Source organism: Nansenia antarctica, assembly GCF_963989245.1.
Source record: "Nansenia antarctica genome assembly, chromosome: 4".
Classification (NCBI taxonomy): Eukaryota; Metazoa; Chordata; class Actinopteri; order Argentiniformes; family Microstomatidae; genus Nansenia; species Nansenia antarctica.
This window is the reverse complement of record NC_137689.1, coordinates 46,685,551-46,709,144: the sequence shown is the minus strand read 5'-3', so window position 1 is coordinate 46,709,144 and position 23,594 is coordinate 46,685,551. Positions and strand designations below refer to the sequence as shown.

Below are 23,594 nucleotides of genomic sequence, written 5' to 3'. Positions count from 1 at the left end.
GTTTCTCGCAATTGCATCTTCTCTTCTCACATTGCTGTTACTATCCACAAGCACGGGCTGACATGATCCAGCAGGAAAGAGAAATTCAATGACCACATCTTAAAGAGCATTAGTTTATTTCTTATTTTCCACAGGTTACCTCAGAAACAGTATAATTATATACAAAATCTGGAATGTTGAATAAATGCATATCAATCATCTTACTGGAGCCGTTTCCAGAGAAACCTTTGAAATACATTAAAAGGGTTGCCTCTGCATTTCAATTTATTGCTGGTTTTACAAACTCAGGTCACTAATGCCATGATTAATTGATTTCTTTTTAAAAGTATTTACATTTTGATTAGTAATGTCTAAAAGTCACAGGCGACTGTGCTAAATAAATAAAAACAATGTGGGAGCGTGAAAAGACCAGTAATGTTCTTGGATATGGCAAAACGTGACCCCAGGTTCTATCCCCAGATTGTCTACATAGTCTAATGGACAGTACTCTTTTTTGCCAATGATTATACAAAATATAACCTTGACCCAAGACATGTCATTAGACTGCTTCTATTCCCAGATAAAAAAAGTAAAACAACAGTGCCCACAACAAACAGCACAAAAACATAATTACAATGTTCCAATCTCTTAAAACATGATGTACTCTAAGCACATTTCTTAGGGGAAATGCAGGCGAAAAACTTCAAAGTCAATTTATCGTCACTCTTCAGAGCCAAAACTGACCAATGATATGAATAACTTCAGTTATGAGTGTGCCACTGGGGCTGCAGTGGAAAAAAAAAGGAGAAGAAAAAAAGAAGAAGAAAGAAGAAGTGAACTAGGACAGTTTCGGGTTGGGGGCAATCTCGAGTTGGAACTAAAATGTAAAAAAGAGGAGCAAACATCATTGACACAGTGTTTTCCATTTGAGTAACAAGTTGACAGTGCCTTGAGCATAATACAGTATGTAGCTATATGCATGAAGTAACATTGAATTACATACAGGTAGAGTACACACTCATTTCAATTTGTGAGGGAATGACATTGATGACATCATTGAAAAAAACTATGATCAATATGGTTAGTAATTAATCATACGTCACATACTAAGAATTCAACCCACATAACAACTGATGACAAACCATTTCAAGTAGGGCTGTGATTTGAGTGGCCATAGCTTCAAGATATCTGTGAATTTGATAATTGCCTTTTTTGTGTGTGTAGGAAACAGTTCAGGGATCATGGACCATCACTGAATAAACAATTCATTGGGTGATTTCATGCAAACAACACACATCTATAAATTGTTGATCTCACCGAGTGGACATAGCATAGCCTTTAAAAGCATATATAACTTGACTATTCAATTACAAACATTACAAATGACCGTTGTTGCCTTTTCAGCTTTGATTGAATTAGTTTTTACACTGGTGTAAGCTAATCATTATTTTTGCACCGATATATGTAACCAGTTGATTTGAAAGCAATTTCTAAGCAATCAAGCTCTGAAAACTGCAACTCAGTTATAAGCCTAGGGCAGAGTGACACACGAGCATTCACTATAACACAATGCAGACATGAATTTTTATTTCTTAGCAAAAAAAAAATCTGTATTGTAATTTCCTATGCTATTTCCATTAGAAAAGATTCTTCACAATATAAAAATCCTGTATAACAATCAGGGATTACTAAAAGGGTTTCCTTTTTTTCGTTTTTAAAAATGCAATCTGATGTCTTACTGGATGAAAATAAAGCCTCTTTCTATTGCTAATAAACCATTATGTCGCACATTTACTCAGACGAGAGAGCATTTGTTGTGAAGATATGAATATTGCTTGGGTCTCAGGGTAGTCACCTCCCCCTTTTCAAACAGTTCAAGGTCTATGGCACTTGACAGCTTGTTTCTCTCCCCCCTGGTTCATTCTATTCATCATATAGCAACATGTCCATGTAGGAAACACTATCCCAACATAAGAGAGAAAAGCCTGGAATAATGTCTATGAAGATGTTTTGATACGGAAAGGCAAAAACAGACAGAAACCCATTCAAACTGAAGCTGTGAGTCCTCTATGGCTCAATGGCTGCCTTTAGGGTGGAGCCCTTTGGATCCCTTCCTCTCACGTTGGTAAGGTTCTAGACTCACCCCACCTGCTCTGACACAGTGCCATGTCCACCAGTACCTCCTCGACACCTGCCCGTCGTTTCCACCTATGCTTTGGTTACCTAGCTTTACCCAACCTCTTCCTGCTCTCACACAACTTCCTGGCAAAAGCAAGTTAAGGCCAAGCAAAGACTTCTTCTCACAAATTCTCCCGCCACAATGTAAGGTTCCACTCCAAATCCCAGTCCAGTTGACATATCACATACAAGGAACGTTTAACAGCATCCAAGTAGTCAGCACTCTGGGGCCGTTCAGTGATGTGATCAAAGTTCCGTCCCAGTGGGAAGGTTGGTGTTCAGGAGTTGGGTTGTGACGGCACAGGCAGTGGTCTCCTCAGGTCAGGTGGTATTCCAAGACACGGTGCTGGAAGTGGATGTGTCATGAAGGGTATGTGGGCTGAGGACAGGACCATCCGTATGCAGTGTGTGGACCACAGGTTTATGGAGGCAGAGGTGAATGATTTGTCCTTCTCAACCATCCTCCATGTACGGGCCAAACATCTAGGCTGGGGAATTGTGAAAGTCATCCCGAAAGCGCAATCAAGTTCTACATTCGTCTTCAAAAGAAAGCACATAACATCGTTCCCCATCTCACATATCACATATCACATCTCACGCAGGTTCAAATAAGTGGTTTCAGCATCTTAAATAAAAAATAAAAACATGATTTTAAATGAAAAGGCAAATCAGATGTCAGCAGAGAGGGAGCCCTGCCCTCTAGTGGTCAGCTACAGGTAATGCAACTACAGAAACTAGACTCAGTAATGAAGGGAACCGATTTTTCTTTTCAAACAAAAAAGAAAAAAGAAAAATCATCATCTGTACAGAATGCAGTTATTTCTGTGTTGGAGCACACCATATCTTCAGCTTTCTCTGTGTAAAAATAACCAGGCTATCCCACAGTGACGGCTTCTTAAGACGCATGCTTCCAGATGATCTCCCGCCCACCAATCCCCCCCCCGTAAATCCACTTGATGCAGTGGTTTTGCCCCCCATCATACCAAGGTTCTAAAAGTTTTTTGTTTTTTTTCACCATACGCAGGTTCCACAAATCTATTTATAGACCAGGCTCTTCTGTGTATAAAAATAAGGAAGGGAACATTCAGTTTTCTGTGTTCGCGTCTCTGGTGGCGTCCCGAGTGGAAGTCGGTCTTCCCCCTCGATTCCACAGTCAGTCTCTACGCTATCATATCTCGGACGATGTTCAAATCCACAGTGCTGGGAAACGTCTTCAGGAGAGCGACTGCGTTCCCGTGATCGATGTTCACAAAGCTGTATCCGTTAGCCTGCGAAAAAAGGTCACATTTGTGCTTAGCTTACTCCAAACTCAACTGAGCAAACTATGACTTTGTCTGTAGTATGTACATGTGTATGTATCTATGTATGTATATATGTGTCTATGTACTGTAGCAATAGATACATGACTGTATGACTGGGAGGTGGACAGGAAGGACGTACCTGGATGATCTTGTCTCCAGGCTGGAGGATCTTGTATGCAGGCCCCTCAGGCTGGACCCTTGTCACAAATATACCCTGAGAAAGGGGAACGTTACATCCATAGTCAATTACACACATCATTATTTGTGAACCACACAGTTATCAATTTACTTTCGTAACGTGAATGAACTTTTCATGTAAAGTAAAAAAAAAGAAAAAAAGAAAGCGATGTATTTCTATGGGAGCAAACGCATCCGTTTACATACGTTATCATCTGGACGAAAGGGGTTTCCCCGGCCTCCTACTCCTCCTGATATACTGAACCCAAGCTCTGGATTCTTCTCCACTTTCACACGGAACTGAAACACATCCGAGCGGTACCCCTGAGTCACCTCAAACACATGTGAACTGAAAACACTTGAATATCTCATTAAGAACAACAATAGCTACAAGTCAAGATGATTCATTTTACAACCCCTGTCATCCAAATGTTATTTCATTAAACAAAGATTCATCAAGTAGCCTGTTAAATATCCTTTCACCTTCCCCGTGCATTTTAGATTGTCCCTAATCAGTGTGTGTGTCTGCTGCTACTGGCAAATCCACTTCCCTCCCCTGGACATCAACCAAGTATATTAAACTGAATCAATAAATCTTCCATCCGTTCACCTCCTGCTGCAGTGTCTCGTGGGCTACGCGTGGAGGTCCCTGGGGCTGCTGGGAGACTTTGAGCATCAGATAGTCTATGAGCTGCTCACGGGAGGGGTGGCGGGCCATGGGCGCCTGGCAGGAAGTCATCTGGGGTCGCACGGGGGGACACATCTGACCGTTCATCAAAGGCACCTGAGTGACACACACACACACACACACACACACACACACACACACACACACACTTGTTATCAAATACGTCCTAGTACTAGCGCCCAAACGACCTCTTTTTGTTTCACTGATAAAAAAAAGAAGAGCAGAACAAATACTATAATCCAAAAGTAGAGAGAACCCCCCCCCCCCCCTTTCAATTAAAATAAAGGAACTGCAGCCCTGGCAAATGATGTGACTAATTGAGTCTGAGTTCAGCATTAGCTGGTGATTGATCGCCACGGAGGTGCTCTGTCTTCCAGACGGGGTCCAGGAGGAGGCTGCTGGGTCTACTGACTCATCCCCCCAGAGCCGCAAAGTCAGGAGAATCATTTGGCTGGGAGCGTGGAGGATGAAGTCGGGAGATAATTCAATTAGGTTTATTACCTGGCTGGGTTACTGGCAGGCCCCATTAAGGGAGGAGGGGACCCTGGCAGGGTTTGGGTTTTTATACGACGTAGACATAACTCACCCCTCCAAAGCTATGCCAGGCCTGTAGGACCAAGGCTGTTTTGGACGCCCCCCCCCCACCACCCACCTACACACTGTTCAACCAAGATGATCTTGATGATCTTCTTGATTACTTCTTCTGTTAAGAGAAGGATATTTAACAGTGAAATAAATGTCTAATCGGGTGGTTGTTTCTGTATGGAATCTTTTCCAGACAAATCTAAAATTCTTCCAGACAGACTAACTGACTTGACCTGAATTCCCTCTCTGTAAGCCTCAGATATGAAAACAAAATGGTATTATCTCAGTCCAACCTGCAGGGGGCAGGAGGTAATGAACAAATCCGTTGCTTGTTATGGACTTGCATTAAATGGGTCCTGGGAAGAGATATTCTTCAACAGCTAATAGTAGGAGAGATGTATGGACATGCTAAGCTATAATTGCATATCAGATCTGTGTGGTCGTCTACTGACCATGTTCATGCTGAACATTTAATGTATTTTTGAATACTAGACATTCTGACACAATATCTCGCAGACAATATCATATATATCATTCGTTAATATAATTGAATTGCGTAATACACATATGGACATTGAACCAACAATTACAGCGCAACGATGACATTTTAAGATCTGGTCTGAGGTAGTCTGAAGCCTGAACCTATTTCCACCTTCTTCAATCAGAGAATCAGGCGGCTTCGCTATTTATACCAGTAAACGAGGAAATGTGCAAACGCGTTGTGAACACTCGGGGCCAAGTGGAGGCAGAGGCCCCAGGAGAACAGGCCTGAACAGTAATCTCTTTCAAGGCAGCCCTCGTTAATTACAACTAATTAATCACTGCTGGAAGCGGAAGTGCAGTACTGGGTCAATATCTCAATCCTGGGCTCAGGCAGAGCAGACCAGAGCAGAGGAGACCAGAGCAGAGCAGAGGAGACCAGAGCAGAGGAGACCAGAGCAGAAGAGACCAGAGCAGAGGAGACCAGAGCAGAGGAGACCAGAGCAGACCAGAGCAGAGGAGAGGAGAGGAGACCAGAGCAGACCAGAGCAGAGCAGAGGAGAACAGAGCAGAGCAGACCAGGGGAGAACAGAGCAGAGCAGAGCAGAGGAGAGTAGAGCAGACCAGACCAGAGCAGAGGAGACCAGAGCAGAGGAGAGGAGAGTAGAGCAGAGGAGAGGAGAGGAGAGGAGAGGAGAGGAGAGGAGAGGAGAGGAGAGGAGAGGAGAGGAGAACAGAGCAGAGCAGACCAGAGCAGACCAGACCAGACCAGACCAGACCAGAGGAGAACAGAGCAGAGCAGAGCAGAGGAGAGCAGAGCAGCTCTGGATGGATGGATGTCCCGGGGAGGAAAAGGCAGTCACTCTTAGTTATGGCAGCAGTGCAATCCATTTAGTCAAATCATTACACTTGGGAGAATATTAGGAAATACTCTGCTATGTTAAAAGCCCTCGCGACTATGTCCCAGTGTTTCTGGTCTAGTTCCTAAATATAAAAAAACAAACAAGTTATGATAATTTCTGCACATTATTTTAGAGATGTTTAAAAGACGGTGCCTAAGTAGTGACTCAGTGTATGTTTTGCGTTCACGGGGAAACTGAAAAGACAAATCAGAAACGGTGTAAATACGCTTGGCCATGACAATTCATGCATGACCGCACAGTTTCAAACAAAGGGGCTCTTCTGTCCTGACTTACTTTTCGGAGGGTGTCCATGTTGTAGCCCTGCTGGCCCTGGGGAGCAAACACGTCATCCTGGAAGAGAGGAGAACGACAGCGCGTCATTATCACCACATGGGACAGAGAGACAGCTCAACCCTTTTAGGCTCCGAATCCTCAGAGACGATTAGGTAACGACCCGATCACTCCTCGTCTAAGTTGAATACGTCGCTCAACTGCTGATTAAGGCTAACATGAGTTGCACATTTCTTCTTCATCATCGTTCCAACACCAATCTTCTCTCAATGTCCCTAAACGAGCAGTAAAAGTGGAGCATAACGATTCAAATGCCACGTTATTAATAACTAACACACCTACCGTTAGCTCCAATGAGCAATGTAGCCCTCCTGACTATTAACAAAGAAACTACCTTGTTATTTAAAAAACATCCTGAATATCTTTTCTGTTTTTCCATCTTTTCATTTCACAAAGTGAAAGGTTATGAAGTGATTCTGAAGTGATCAAAGGGTAGGAGTGAAGAGCAGGAATTAAGGCAAGACGATGATCAGAGTGCCATTTAAAAGAATGACTTTAGATGAATGTTTTTTTTTTTTTTTTTTTTTAACAGAGCCTAGGCTAGCTAATGTAGGCTAGTACGGCACATTTTGATTGGAGTGCCAGGGGGGTGTGGGAGGTGAAGGGATAAAGCGGGGGGAGGAATGAATCACAGATCAGGGTACAGTAGCGAGCCTGTTTAAAAGGGGGCATGTTGTACCATGCGACGTGATCTCATCATATACTGTATACTGCTCACCCAAACCTACTCCAAAACAGAGTGTGATGAACTCCCATCACACCGAGCCAGTCACATCCTATGTTTGGACAGTTATCCACTGCCAGCTGAATTGTATCATAAGAGCAGGCCTGATTTGTTTTCATGAATTCACGGTGAAACACCGTCTGCAAGATAATCGTAGAAGAAGATCGTACCCAGGACCAAACTAAGAACTAAAAGGGGACAGAGCGTTTGAGGTGACGGCCCCAAGACTCTGGAACGCCCTCCCCCCTGACCTGAGAGCCGCTCCCTCAGAACTCGTTTTTAAACGCCAATTAAAGACTCACTTGTTTAGGCAGGCCGGTAGTCACTTATAGCCACCTTATTGTTCCTGTTTATGTTCTGTTTATGTTGCCCCTTTGAGGTGTTCCTCTGTTTTTGTTGTTGTTTTTAAAAAATCTCTTTTATCCCTTATTTGTGATGTAAAGCACCCTGTGCATTCGTGCTGTGAAGGGCGCTATATAAATAAAGTTTTACTTACTTACTTACTAGATAAAAAACATATTTTGCTCTCTTCAACCCTGCTGTGTTGAATGAGGTGCTCCTACAACTACTACTTTGAGACAAAGTTCAGTTCCACCAGCACTGGAGGTGCTGCCTCGATTGCAGCCACGTTTTTTAATAATGTACTTATTACGGTACTTGCTCACGCTACAGCAGTTGGTCTTTGAGGGACGCTTTAAATGACGACTTACATGAGGACTACGAGTTACGCCTTACAATGAATACATTTTTCGGTTCTGTATATTGAGAAAGCATGCCCCTTTTAAACAAGTTAGGTCGAGTCACACGAAGGAGCTACACAGAGACCCTGTTAGCATGCACCCTTCCTTCTGTGAAGTCACCTAGCGGACCGCTGAGGGGGTTGTGTTGGCGAGATTAGGAGGTGGGGACTGTCCTTTCACTTAACCCGTACATACAGACAAGAGAAAAATCACTTATCCAGACCAGGGATCACATTAAGAGTAGCAAGAGAGGGAGGAAGGAAGGAAGGAAGGAAGCGGTTGTAATGTATTGGAACAGGGCCTGAGACTAGCAGGGGTGGAGGGAGGGATCTGCCTGGGTTAGGAGCCGGAGCTCCAGTTACAGTACTCACACAGACGCCCATGGCTCCGTAGGGCCTTCCTTCTCCAGCACTAAAGACCAGAGAGCCTTGGCTGGCATGCATATCCCTAGAGCTGCCGTAGTGAGAGCAGCTCAGCGGGGCATAATTGGAATTATAGGACCGAGACAGCACATTCTGAACAGAGGGATGACACATACAGCCAAACACGAACACACACTTTAGTAAAGGCATGCGACTTCACCCAATGAGTGACGGTTAAACAAATAAACAATGATAGACAAATAACGTTAACATGTCACATTGCGGCAGACACAGCATGCAGCGAATCACAAACATGTTCATACAGAGAGTTAAGTAGCAGCAGCAGCAGCTCTGACATGCTTAGGGCAGAGGAAGCTATCTTTATATATCTACACTGCCTTTTACTGCCCTTCTTCTAACTCCTTCAATGTTAATGTGTTAGTAGGTTAAAGTCAAAGTAATAAGTAGCCTAAGGAAACGATTGCTCTGTGTTCATAGATGTGATTACAAGGCTACGACTTGGATAGCATCGCGGACACTTCCACGGCCGCTGTGCCCAGAGAGAAGTCTCGCGAGAGTTTTCATTTATTTTCATTTATACGATGGAATTGATGGAATACCCCCCTGGTCCCAGTTGTTCAACACGTTTCAACTGGATCAGAACGATCCAGGATCAGATCAGAGCAGGCTGATTTCCCCTAAACGACCCAAAAATCATAATAAGATCTGATTGTGGACAGCAAAAAAAAAAGAGTCTGATCGTTCAGATCCAGATGAAACTTTTTGAACGACTGGTACCCCCAGAGCCCAGCTGACCCTAGTACCTGTGGAGACGCTACAGGTCGACCACCCAGACTCCAGACCCGTCACGAGGGACCATCGTCCCAATAGTCTACGGTGGCTTCCCCTCCCATCACACATCTCAGCACCTGCTACCTAAGCCTCTCCACTTTCCAAAAAACACATTCAGATAGAAATGGTAGAGGTGAGACACCACAACGTATGAATGTGGTTGAAAAACTATCCGACTTTCCAGTATGTTTATTACGTTTGGTTTTTAAAAAGTTTCTTTTGTGGTTGTTATTGTCGAGTGGGGCAGTCCCACTTGTCCATTCTTCTTAATTGAACAGTGTGACAGAGAGTGTGGAGAGAGTAAAATGCTCCGGGTGAGCAAAATGTGTGCGAGCGCCAGAGAGGTTTGAGACCGAACAGAGTTAACACACGGAGATGGTGTGACGACAGAAACGCGACGACTGAGGTCTTTTTGAGAGATGTCATCCAGTTGAAGCGACAAAGGAACTAACTGAAATACATGATAGACGAACAACATCCTTATTTTGTTAAGCGTAACATATTCCCGATTAAAAATGGCTAATTAACTATGAACCTGGTGTACACAGGATTCACCTTCACGTGACCGTCGTATCGGATCATCTATACGTATCGGTGGTCCGAGAACGTCGAAACTAACCGACGTTCAAACGACATATAGTGGGGGGGGTTGAACCTGAACCGAGCTCCTGGAAACATTACCTTCTCCATCTTCTTAGCCTCGATGTGGCGCATCACCTGGTCCCTCCAGTCAGCGGGGACCCTACCCCCCCCCACCCCGGGCCCGTCCAGGAGTGAGTGCTCCGACTTGACCCTGACGTTGGGCCTCTTGCCTGGGCTCCCGTGCTGGTAGTTGAAGTCGCTGACCGACATGGTTCTCTCGGGCAGCTCGTGGGGCTGTGGCCGGGCGCTGTGCGGCCGGGGGGCGCCGGGGCCGTCAATGCTGTAGGTGCGGGCCGACAGGGGCCTCTGCATGGCCTGGCTCATGGCCAGCGGGCCCCTGCCCAGGGTGTGGATGTCACGGTAGGTCATGTACTCCCCCTCGGCCACCTGCATGCGCCGGGGGTCCCCCCCCCCCATGGAGGCTGTGGAGGAGCTGCTGCTCTGTCTCTGCAGGGTGCTGCTCCTCTGCTGGCCACCGCCTCTCTCCTTCCCCCACATGTCCCCCCCCCCGCCGCCGGGCGGCTTGGGCCCCGGGGCGCCCCTCTGCTGGGCCTGGAGGGGGTAGGGGGGCGCCTGGTTGCGGTTGGAGTAGTTGGTGTTGGCGAGGGAGTGCTGGGGCGGAGGGAGGTAGCTCTGGTGGTCCGGGGGCACGGGGGTCCTCTGCGTCCAGAGGCCGTCTTTCGGCGCGGCGCTGCTGGTGTACTGGACGTTGTACTGGGGGGGGGGCATCCCCAGGGCCATGCTGGAGGAGAGGGGGTACCGGCCGGTGCTGGCGGGGGGCTTGGAGGAGCCGGAGGAGAGCAGGTCGGAGGAGGAGGCCGAGGAGCCCGGGTAGATCTGGAGCGGCTGGTCGTTGAGCAGGGAGGCCGACTTGCTCCGTACGATGCTCTGACCCTGGGCCCCCCCCGGCCCCGCGGCCCCCCTCCCCCCCGGCCCCGTCTCGTAGGAGCCTCCGTCGCCCTCCATGGAGTACAGCCTCATCCCCCCCCCGCCGGCCTCCATGTTGGTGACGCTCTGGGACTTGGCCACGGGGGGAGGCGGGGGCGGGCACCTCTTCTCGGGGGACAGCTCCTCCGTGCTGCGGGAGAGGGACATGTCGCTGCTGGCTGTGACGCCCGCCGAGGCCGTCCGGACCACCGCCGCCGTGGCGTCCCCCCCCCTCCCAGGCGACACGGCCAGACCCCCCCCACCGCCGCGCCCGTCGAAGAAGCAGTCTCCGCCCTGCGGGTTGCCGTTCTCAAAGCGGTCCATGTTGTCGTCGACGTGGCCGAACCCGGGCGGCTGGTTGTTGAGGTCCCCCAGGAGGGCGGGGGTCCGCGGGCCGTTCTTGGTCTTGTCGTCGGTCGGGTCGTCGTGGTCGAAGCGGACTACCATGTTGTCCGGCGGTGGCGGGAGCTTGGCCACATTCATGTTGATCTGGTCCCAGCGGGTGTAGGCCCCGCCCCCCACGCCGTTGTTGATGCCCTTCTCGATGAAGGCCAGCCGCTCCTCCATGGAGATGTCGTAGTCGCCCAGCGACTTGTCGGGCGACTTGGACTGGTCGTAGCCCTGCTGCTGGGCCTTCAGGAGGGCCTGCAGGGACGTGTCCGACCCGTTGCCGTTCTGGAGGAGAGGAGTCGTCGTCTCCTTCCGCTGGTTCATGTTCTCGTCTTCTTGCCTGAGGAAACACCAAGCGCGGGTCATACGCCAGCTTCTTTTTTAAATGTTTATATATATTGTTTTTATTGGAGAATAGAAGCATATACTGTAAGTCAGGTATAAGAATATACAATTGTCAAATACAAGGTATACAAATTGACGGTAAAGTAAGTAAGTAAATCAACACATTTTTCTCTTTATCCCCCATTTGGTGTTCGAACAGAGAAAAACAACACTTTTTTTTTTTCCTTCCTTAAACATACGCCATCTTCTTAATCCATGTTGACGGCGTACGAGAGAACGAGAACAGATTCCGTGAATATTTCCAAATCCTGGAGTAAGCTTGTGAGGAAGAAGTACGGGTTACCTGCTCTTGGGAAGGAAGGGCGTCTTGGCCTCTCTCTCGGGGGTGCAGAGGGAGTTGTCCTGGCTGCTGTCGGTGGTCAGAGATACCGAGTCCGACATGCGCGACGGTGACGAACAGTTGCTGTTGTTCTGATTGCTGTTGGCCACCGTTTCGTCCAGCAACGAGTCCGCGTCTTTGCAATCGTCTGCCAATCAAACACAGAGGGGAAACTCACATCAGGGATTACCCAATCACAGTCTGACTGACAGGATTTGGGCTCACTTCTTCCATTGCTTAAAAAAAACAACAACACATGGTTCTTCGATTACTGTTTCGAGTACGCCACCAATTTTCCGTATCCACAATCAGGACAGTACTTTCAGGAAAACGTGTGCATGGGAATACCTACACACTTGATAGTGTGCATTTTCATTTGGGCAGCATAAGGTACCTTTTTTGTCCTTACTTAGGGCCACCACTTTGGGCTGGTTGATGGAGATCTCGATCAATGGAGGTCTCATCTCGGCTATCTTCATCTCCTCCTCCTCAGATGACAGCTCCTCAGAATCCTACAGAGAGAGAGTGCAGTTAGGTGCGTGTAACATTTGAATAATATTGAGAGCGCTGTCCTTTTTTTGAGTCGTTGGGGAGACTTCATCTAAACTCCCCAGTCTATTCTGTCCCACGGTAAAACACGGTACCTCCAGTGTGTCCTCGTGGCTGATCATGGTCCTCATGTTGTCTGAGCTGACCAGCGGGGCTCTCTGGGAGCTGTACGACTCAGAGGTGTCTCTGGACTCGGGGGCGGGGGAGTTCTGGACACAGGTGTCAGCGGGGGCTTTGGGGTCCATGTCCACCGCCTTGCCGTTAGCACAGGGCCCCTCGATCACCTGATCAACACACACACACACACACCCCCGGGTGGCAGGGTACGGAAACTAGATTATTATTCTATCAAGAAACATTAGGTATTCATCATACTATAACTACGGTTTTACCCAGGTAGCCTAGCGACAAAGTCAATACCAGGTTCATTGTGGAGTCGGTTCGTCCGCTGATCATTACTGGACATACAGTACATCAACTGAACAGATATTCTAGGTTATTTTAAAGACAGAACCTTTTTTGAAACACTGTGCCCTTTTTAAAAACTTTTAGACCGTTTCTTATTACGTTAACGTATGTTCCGATCAATACAGCGACGTGGAGGGCTGTCTCCAGTGAGTCGACTGATACGCTTGTTTCTCTGAGTCCCGTGTCTTATCTGAGGGACACGGAAGGCGGTTGCGGACAGCAGGGCCGCCTGGAGAAGCCCTGTCTCTCTCCCTGTCTGTTTGGATGAATAGACGGTGGTGTCGGGAGGGGGGCGGGGAGGGACCAACCTTGACGCCCACGTCCTGCACGCCCACGTGGTTGCGCTCCCTGGCCTGCTCCTCGGCCGACTCGTCCTCCCTCAGCCGGTGGGCCACAGACTGGGCCGTCTTCACCATGCTCTTCAGCTCGTCTGGGTACGGCGTCGGGTAGCGCTTCAGGTTCCCTTCCTGGAGACCAGAAACCACACAGACACAGACACACACAGAGACACACAGAGACACACACAGAGACACACAGAGACACACAGAGACACACACACACACACACACACACACACACACAGACACAGACACAGACACAGACAGGATTAAAAAGAGCAATCTCAGAGTGTCTTGGCTGGCCGGTGTCGGAAAGGGCTGGAGGTAGGAGTGGCGACACAGACGCTCAGTCCCAGACAGCTTGGGAGGCGTGGTGTGCCTTTCCTGGCAAGCTCTGCCTGTACCGTCTGCCCTCTCCTCTGTGCGTCTGCCCTCTCCTCCACCGTGGCCAGCAGACACACTGTGCACCAGCGGGTCATGTGAGACGGCACGCGGTCGGCGGGGAAAGAAAACTATTCAGAACACGCTCACGACGAGCTTCAGGGCCGCTTCCAACTTTCAGCAGACGGCACATTCCATAGAGACTCAGGTGCAGGCAATGACATGCAGACACTGTCCGTCTCAGAACCAGAAGGAAAAGGTCAACCTGATGACATATGATATCATATCCCAACAAGAACATCTCATTTATCCTCACTTAGAGAAACGAATTGCACTTTATTTTTCTTTATTTCTTTGTTTACTTATTTATACCTGTCTACTGTCTTCATTACCTATCACCACTGTTATTATTATTATTATTATTTATTTGTATTTATTTATACCCTCTATCCTGGGATGCACCACTTGGGATATGTTCGTGTTATGTGAGAAAGAAAAAAAACGTGAAAAGTATTGTTTTTATATATCTGTAATCTCTACTTCACTCTCAATAAAAAGAAAGTAAAAAAAAAAAAAGGAAATGTCAATCTGACTCAGTCGCTGAAGCTGAAGCTCTGTAGCTGAAGCTAGGAGGCGGGGGGCCGTCTGATATGGGAGGAGGTCACTACTATGCCTACGCTTTTCCACGAAAACAACAAAGAGACGACAGAAGGGAGTCGTATGACAAAAAAAAAAACTCGGTTTCCACAGTGGTTTTAAAAGATGACAGAATTAGACGCCGACTGAACATTTTGCACCCTTTAAGGGTTTGTCTTCCGTGCTACTATCGTCGATAACACAGACGAGCAAGGGCAATGATGTTGGCTGTGTGTGTGTGGAGTACTGACCCGCGGAGGCGTCTCCCTCTCATCCTTGTCCTCGTCACATTCGAAGGCCACCTGAGCACGCTGCTTGCGCTGCTCCTCCCACAGAGAAGGGTTGAAGCTCTCGCTGTCGGAGTTGGGGATGTCTGAGGAGTGAAGTAGAGACAAGGACATCTCAGGAACTACACAAGACACAAACACAGTAGCAGCTAGCTCAATAATCAATAGACCAATCACTCACTCACTCAATCAATCAATCATGTCTCGAGAATTACTTCTGCTGTCCAATCTTGTTCTGTGCTACATCATTGAGCCCTGAAATGTTTGTTTGCGTGACTTTCACGACAGGATCATAAGAAAAGAAAGCTGATGAATATGCCCTGATAGATAGTGTCATATATTCTGAGTGTACTGAGCTTAAAGATGTGTGTTGAATTCTGTTTGTTTGAAAAGCTCAAATCATGTTCTGCAGCAAGTTTCTCTGAGCCACCGAGGACCGTTGCTTTCAAGGCCAAAAATTGCGCTTTTGAGGGAGTTTTCAAAGTTGTGTTGCTAGGAAACACGTTAAGTCTTTTTAATCTCTCCCCCTCCAGAGAGATTTTGTTTCAATTTGGAGATTTCCCTCCGTTCCCTCGGCAACAATGAGAGCTTGTTTCAACTCAAGTGTTGAAAGCTGAGACATTCCAATTAAAGGGTTCTGATGTGGTAGGTACCACAATAACACACTGGAAAAAGGACAAACAGATTCGCATTTCCCCTTGAAGACTAGCAGCTGTGGCTCTCCGAAACATGACATCTGTATGACTATGACTGTAAGATGACAAACATGACATCTGTATGACTATGACTGTAAGATGACAAACATGACATCTGTATGACTATGACTGTAAGATGACAAACATGACATCTGTATGACTATGACAGTAAGATGATAAACATGACATCTGTATGACTATGACTGTAAGGTGACAAACATGACATCTGTATGACTATGACAGTAAGATGATAAACATGACATCTGTATGACTATGACAGTAAGATGATAAACATGACATCTGTATGACTATGACAGTAAGGTGATAAACATGACATCTGTATGACTATGACTGTAAGGTGACAAACATGACATCTGTATGACTATGACAGTAAGATGACAAACATGACATCTGTATGACTATGACAGTAAGGTGATAAACGTGACATCTGTATGACTATGACTGTAAGATGACAAACATGACATCTGTATGACTATGACAGTAAGGAGGTGATGAAGGACAGGAGTGTCGCTACGAGAGCAGCAGTGGATGCCAATCTCTCTTTAATCCTGGAAGGCCAGAGAGCTGGAAGACTGGTGTAATAATACACCCAAGCAGGCTAACAGGTGCATCACGAGAGACAACGGTTACTGTTTCAACCTCAACCCCCTGTTGTTAGGTAAGGAGATCACGTTCCCAACAGAGTACAGACTCAAGGCACCTTCCAGGTTACCCTGCAATCAAGTTTACTACAGGAGTGCAAGGCTGAGATGGAGGCTATCTTCCTTTATAAGAGTGATTATATTATGTATATGTTACGGCACCCGGTGAAACCGGGAACAAATCGGCAACCAACCAAATTGTTCAGACTTATATTCAGAAAAAAATAAGTATATCAATTTCACTGAGAATTTCACAGAAAAATCAATGATACACTCGCTAGTCAAGCCAAAATATTGCAATGCAATGGATTGGGTGAGTAATCCACACTACTACCTAGTATAACTATAACACTACTTTACATTGTTAGCAGGCTCACAAAACAAGCTGTGTTAGTTGACTAGCGAGTGTGTCATTGATTTTCAAAAAACTTTGACGTTCATTCACATTTTTCCGAATAAACGTCTGACCATTTGGTCAGAGCCTACAGCCCAGTTCTCTGTAGCCTCCAGCCCAGTACTCTGTAGCCTCCAGCCCAGTTCTCTGTAGCCTCCAGCCCAGTTCTCTGTAGCCTACAGCCCAGTTCTCTGTAGCCTACAGCCCAGTTCTCTGTAGCCTACAGCCCAGTTCTCTTTATGGGGCGGCGGTGGCGCAAGAGGTAGAGCCGCCGTCTAATGATCGTAAGGTTGGCAGGTCGGCGGTTCGAGCCCCGGCTGGCCACATGTCGAAGGTTTATTTGGGAAAGACACTGAACCCCAAATTGCATGGTAGCTTGCCGCCATTGGTGTGTGAATGGGTGTGTGAATGGGTGAATGAGAGGCCGTTGTAAAGCGCTTTGGATAAAGGCGCTATATAAGTGCAGTCCGTTTACCGTTTAGCCTACTAGCCCAGTTCCTTGCACGTCTCCCTCCTTGGAGTAACATCAGCCCAGATCTACACTGGTGAAAGCAACACAAGTACATCCAGATACAGCGATGTGTTTGAACATCCAGTAGAGTCTAGAAGTAAAAACAGGCTACTCACAGTCCTCAGTCCTGGTCTGCTGGGGGAACATGTAGTTGGTGAGCACCGTCTTGTGGCTCTCTGGATCCTCCTCCTTCTGGAGAGGGATGAGGGGTTTGGACTGGGGGGGACAGAGAGGGAACACTGTGAGGTCCAGCTCATCTGAGGAAATATTTTGCATTTCAAATATATTTCAAATGTCCCTACATATATATATATATATATACTATATGCACATAGGGAGAGAACAAAAACACACCTACCCCTAGAACAAAAACACATGGACACGTTCCTTTGTAGTGTCTTTAAAACAGGCACCGAGAGCCACGAGCCTGGCGAGTTACGTGAAGTAATTTGAAACATCCATTTCATTTCGATATACACCAGCTCTGGACAGATCTATTGCCAAAACATCAAAGTCTTCTGCTCCTGGCAGAGAAATATTCCATATCGGGAAGTCCCTGATGAACTGTCTGTTCATTCTTTTATTTAACAGACTGCTTTGAATGCAGCTGAATGCGAGAGGTCCAGGTTGTGTGTGCGTGTGTGTTATTTGTGGTCTGAGAGCACACACACACACACACACACACACACACACACACACACACACACACACACACACACACACACACACACACACACAATAAGGAGCCCAGCTGGCGGGAGGCAGCCTTGATTCATATTACCACACACACTCCTCATCACTACACTGGTACACACACACACACACATCACTACACTGGTACACACACACACACACACACTCATCACTACACTGGTACAGACACACTGGTACAGACACACTGGTACACACACACTGGTACAGACACACTGGTACAGACACACTGGTACACACACATTGGTACACGCACACTGGTACACGCACACACTGGTACACACACACTGGTACACACACACTGGTACAGACACACTGGTACAGACACACTGGTACAGACACACTGGTACACACACTGGTACACACACTGGTACACACACTGGTACACACTGGTACACACACTGGTACACACACTGGTACACACACACTGGTACACACACACTGGTACACACACACTGGTACACACACACTGGTACAGACACACTGGTACACACACACTGGTACACACACACTGGTACACACACACTGGTACAGACACACTGGTACACACACACTGGTACACACACACTGGTACAGACACACTGGTACACACACACTGGTACACACACACTGGTACACACACACTCCTCATCACCACACACATTGTGATGATAACAACAGTGAACTACTGGATGTGTGTGTGTGAGATGTAGGCTATCTAAGGTTATATTTTCTAATATTGTAAGGGGGGACGGGGGGACGGACGGACGGACGACATCGAAGCTTCGTTTTGCAGCTGTAGACTTTGGAGAACGGCCAATCGCCATACGGTACGTTTGGGATTAGATTTGATGGAAGTGTTTTATTGTGTTTAAGATGCATTTCCCCGGGTTGAACTCCGATGGGATTAGCCCTGCTTTTGGCCGTCTGTGCAGCGGGGTTTGCAAAGCCAACTTCAGCCAGTCGTTTCTCACCCAAAAACATCACCACTGCCGCCCCCCCGCCCCCGTTTCTACAATGACCACCATTGTGTGAGAGGTCAGTAAGGACAGCAGTGGGTGACGGAATCAATGGACCTCTGTCAGCGCCGGCGATTGTTAAGTCATCACAAAAGGCCAGAAGCGGCCCCCCCAAAAAGCGACAGTCTTAAAACGTTCTATGACACCGCCTGAGGAGAGGAGAAACATGAAACGGTAAAAGCCTTTTAGTGAGCGCTCGATGGCTACTCGCTGTGGGCTCTTCAGACATTCAATTTAGGGCTGCAACTAACGATTATTTTGATAATCGATTAATCTGCCGCTAATTTTTTCGATTAATCGGATACACACACAAAAAAGAATTATTTTGCAAATTTTATTTTATGTTTTCTAAATCAGCCAGGCCTATACATGTGCAAAATGAATAAGTATTAATAAAAATAAAAAATGTATAAAAATAAAAAAGGCTTTGCTACATCAAATAGGTATAACAACAGGCCATGGACTATGGCGGTAGATTGTTTCAATAAAGTAGTTGAACTCTAGCTCAATACATGCATTGTTTTAGGTAATAATAACTTTGCTTAATGTAAAGGTCAGTAACCCAAAGTGCAATATAGGCTACAGACAAGACACTAATGTTTTTATAAAACAGATATGCTCCAAAACAATGCAATGTGTCCTCTCACTCCATACAATAGGCTAGGCTACAGTCAGTGCCTCACTCTAATTCATGGTAGGCTACCACTAGCTAGCCTTTAGCTTATCACCTCTGCTCTACCACTGACGTTAGCCAGCTAGCTAAATACACTTGTCATGCAATATTGAATTCATGAATGCGAGCAAACACTCGCTGGCTATCGCATTACATTACAGTCATTTAGCTGACGCTTCGCCAGAACTCACACTAACGCATTTGCATGGAGAGCAGGAGACCATGGCAGGGCTGAGCCCAGCACTACTTATATAATAAAACAATAGGAAGTTAGCTGTAACCCTCCTCTATAGAAACATAGTTAGTGCTCTGGTTCTCAGCACAGCTACGCAGACTACAGCTGGACGAGCAGCGTAGTGACAGTCAGCTAGGGCTGCAACTAACGATTATTTTGGTAGTCGACTAATCTGTCGGTTATTTTTTCGATTAGTCGCGATTAGTCGTGTGGGTTTTCGCTGCGCGTAAATGGCGACGCAGAAGCATAAATCCGGCTTAACTAGCTATCTAACCGAACGTTACGCCAAGCTACAGCTGCTCACAGAGCTAGTTGATTGGCTAGCTAGCATTGCTGGCTAGACTACAGACAGCTCACGTTAGTAGGCTACGCTTGGCGCTGTTTATCTTACAGACAGCTCGCTGGTGGACTCAACATAATTGAAATAGCATTCACTTATCAAGCATCATTCATGATCATCCACCATGACTACCTGGTATTTTAATAGCGACCACCCCTCACTTCATTTCATCTCGCGTTCTCCTGGCTTCAACATGGAAAACCCCTGCTACGTAACGTTACATACAAGCGCCTCTGTCTGTCACACGCGTGCCACAGGGCAAATAAATTAATAGCACAAACGCTCATAGCATGTACAGCCCTGTCCATGAGACGTTGTTTTCCAACATGTAACAGTAAAGCTAACATAAACATTACGACCCTAACAATATAACGTTAGCCAGTTGCCTAACAACGTTAGCTAAAACTTACCCAGCTGATTCTTGCATGGCTCCCGTAAAAAAAAAAAAAAAAAAATCCTGTTATTATATATTTTTTTAAATGCGATTAGTCGACACTAAAATTCCACGTCAACGAGTTTTTATGATCGACGTCGTCGATTATGTCGACTAATCGTTGCAGCCCTACAGTCAGCTAGCGGCAGCAGCGAGCTAACCCTGCTAGCTAACTCACTAGCATGTCCTGACAGCAGACAGCAGACAGATTCACGCTCGCGCCGGTGTAGGTACCGGATTTTCCCACTTTTCCGGTTCCGGTCATAGGTTCTGCCCTTTCCGGCCATAGGTAGCGCTATGATTCGCTATGATTCGCGATGCCTACACCGTGGCAAGACAGCGTGGCGTGCGTCAACAGGAAGTAGGTTTGTTATGGAACAAGACCCGACGAATCGATAATGGAATTCATCGCCAACAAGGACAAGTGGAAACCCCCACAAGTGGAAACCCCACAGTGAGACGCGCGTGCATAGTGACGATTACACATTCAAAAGGTCACGGTTTCGAGGAGCTGAAAATCCCAGGAGGTGAAAATCGCTGGAATACAAAAACAACCGCACGGCGTGATGATATCCCCACCTGGTTCTCAGACAGCCACATCGCTGTCATCTGGTTCAGCTTGGTAAAGCTGTAGGGGAGGTTCCTTAACCTGTAGTGACACAAAACAAAAAAAGAGAAAGACAGCATTCAGTCATCCTGAACAACCAAGTCCCTGAGGAGGACGCACACACACACACACAGGACTTAAGAACACCTGGAGCAGGTGAGGACACACACACACACAGGACTTAAGAACACCTGAAGCAGGTGAGGAGACGGCGCTGTGTCGACACGTCTCGGAGGCCAGCTGAGCGGAGGAGAGTGGGGGAAAAAAAACCTGATGGTGATAAACGATGTCTCTACTCTTTCGTTCTCTGGAAAGAAAAACCCGGGATAGGAACTCAATCACATTGGGCTTCTGCTGAGTCGCGGCGGGATCTATTTACCGCTGCTGGCAGAGGACGGGCACTGTGGCCGTGAAAAACACCTGGAAATACCCACTCTCAGGACTGACTATCAACCCACACATAGCCAGCCAGCCAGCCAGCCCGCCCGCCCACCCCCCCCCCCGCCCCCCAACTTAAAATTCTGGATATCTACGTGACGATTATTAATGTCTTTGGCTTCGGATGGTGTGTGTGTGTGTGTGTGTGTGTGTGCGGGGAGGGGAATGCAGAAGACATTCTTTCCCCCCCCACTGTTGACACGACCAGTGTTTTTCCTGTTTTTTTTCTTTCAGGGAGTTATATAATCCACTTTAGTGGAGAGGCTAGGGTTGCGGTGGTAAGCTGGATGGGCATGTTTTACGAGGCGCCGTGTGGCAACAGTAGCACGAGTCCAACAACAAAGGAGGCAGCTGGGAAGGCTGCTGCCATTTTAACAACAGTGTAAAACTGTCCACAGACGCTCCGCTGGCAGGCTGGAAACCGTGGAGAAAAAAAGGGAGGAAATCTAAATTCTGGTACAGCGATATACGAGAAATATACGAAGTAGTCACGGTACACACGAGGTCATCCGTTTTCCGCGGATTAACGTCAGGTGAACATGACTGCTCTACAGTTGGGGCTTTAGTCACGGTAGCGTGTGTGGATGTTAAGAAATGTGTATCATAATGACGGAAAGTCTCCATTTGTTCTGTGGACACAGTATGTGCATGGTTAAAGCCTCTCACACAGTGTGTGTGTGTGTGTGTTGAAGCCTCTCACACAGTGAGTGAGTGAGTGAGTGAGTGAGTGCGTGCGTGCGTGCGTGTGTTGTGTGTGTCTTTAAAAGCCTCACACAGAGGGCGAGCGCTCGCATGATTCCCCATTCAACTCTAACAAAATGTGTAAACCTCTACAATATGATGCGACTAAAGATGAATTTGGAACCTACAGTATTACGCCACTGCTATCAACACCTCTACACATTTGCCACCTCGGTGTTAATGCGGTTCACAGACTCCTGTCTCAGATGAGAGTGTGAGATCCGGGGGTGGGGACGACGACAAGAGATCCGGGATGAGCCAGAGGTGAGGTAAGAGGGAGCCGGAGGCGGGCCAGAGACTCACTTGTTGTCGCTGAGGTTAATGACCTTGAGTTTCTGCATCTCCCCCATCTCCTCAGGCAGAGACTCCAGCTTGTTGGAGTGCAGGAACAGCACGGTGGCGCTCTTCCAGCTGCCCATCTGTGTGTGTGTGTGTGTGGGGGGGGGGGGGGAGAGACCAGGGGCCAGTGGGGAGAGTCATCAGATCACACCACAGCTGGGTCACTGATATATACAGGACAGAGAGGTACAGGCATACACACATGCTAGGGTTACTGACTACTCCTTATAATAGTCCTCATTATACAGACTATTGTCAATAAGAGAACACAGACACACACACACACACACACACACACACACCTCTGGTGGAAGCTGTGTGAGGAAGTTGTGGTCAGCAGCGAAGGTGCGAATGCTGGCACACTGGCCGATGGAGGGCGGAAGAGCCTCGATCTCATTAAAGCTGCAGTCCAGCTCATCCAGGGACGTCAGCCTGGAGAAGAGGAGGGGGGGAGGAGGAGGAGGAGGAGGAAGAGGTGAAGACTTATGATGGCCTGCTGAACAAGCTTTATGTTTCACTGATTTAAAATGGTGTATTATGAGTAGGGGGGACAAAGAGCTTGTTTTATAAATAGCAGGAAAATTACTTTTTAATTATTATTTTTTTATTGCCTGTCTGGAACAACTGGATGACTGTCAAAAGGGCAGCAGGCACTACCGGTTTACACAGCAGCCTGTTCTAGGGACAGCTGCAGTGCAGTGGAAGTCAAGGAATGATTATCCCTTACTGATTGCATTTTAAAGACATTTGGTGCTGCACTGTGTGCCTATGAGGGCTGTCAGATGAGGCTAGTGACGGCAGCACCTGCAATAGCTCCGTTTAGCTAAAACGCTCGAATTCACTGACAGCCCCACGGCATCCTTTGACCCTGTCCCGACCGAGCCTTCGCTCTGTCTAAACGGTCAGTCAATGTCTGTCAATGTCCATGCATTACAGTGAGCCCGTCCTCCGATTTCTACCTCCAACAGCCTCCGCCGCAGGGGTCAGAACGCTCTACAACGTACTAGAGGGCGCCTCACGGAAAAATGCGTTTCGGATGATTCTGTCACAGAAACAGTCTATGCGAGACTACTTCCCCCCGCGCCAATCTGTTTCTTATTAGGCTGCTTGACAGTTGGTTAAAAAAAGACGCCAAGCTTGCATAATATAACTATAT

General features: G+C 47.2%; 1 protein-coding gene across 1 annotated transcript in view; it reads right to left on the bottom strand.

Annotated features, from left to right (window-relative positions):
- Window positions 1-3,175: 3,175 nt before the first annotated feature.
- erbin (erbb2 interacting protein) overlaps window positions 3,176-23,594 on the bottom strand; it is a 76,484-nt gene continuing 56,065 nt past the window's right edge. Inside the window, exons 11-26 of the mRNA XM_080528449.1 lie at window positions 22,741-22,870; window positions 22,403-22,518; window positions 20,893-20,962; window positions 17,040-17,139; window positions 14,626-14,747; window positions 13,328-13,486; window positions 12,647-12,835; window positions 12,397-12,514; window positions 11,967-12,150; window positions 10,001-11,618; window positions 8,477-8,620; window positions 6,585-6,641; window positions 4,246-4,419; window positions 3,843-3,935; window positions 3,598-3,672; window positions 3,176-3,425 (exon numbers count right to left, since the gene is read on the bottom strand). Coding sequence (XP_080384575.1) covers window positions 3,318-3,425; window positions 3,598-3,672; window positions 3,843-3,935; window positions 4,246-4,419; window positions 6,585-6,641; window positions 8,477-8,620; window positions 10,001-11,618; window positions 11,967-12,150; window positions 12,397-12,514; window positions 12,647-12,835; window positions 13,328-13,486; window positions 14,626-14,747; window positions 17,040-17,139; window positions 20,893-20,962; window positions 22,403-22,518; window positions 22,741-22,870 — 3,457 coding nt within the window. The 3' untranslated portion in view covers window positions 3,176-3,317. The remainder of the gene's footprint in view (window positions 3,426-3,597; window positions 3,673-3,842; window positions 3,936-4,245; window positions 4,420-6,584; window positions 6,642-8,476; window positions 8,621-10,000; window positions 11,619-11,966; window positions 12,151-12,396; window positions 12,515-12,646; window positions 12,836-13,327; window positions 13,487-14,625; window positions 14,748-17,039; window positions 17,140-20,892; window positions 20,963-22,402; window positions 22,519-22,740; window positions 22,871-23,594) is intronic.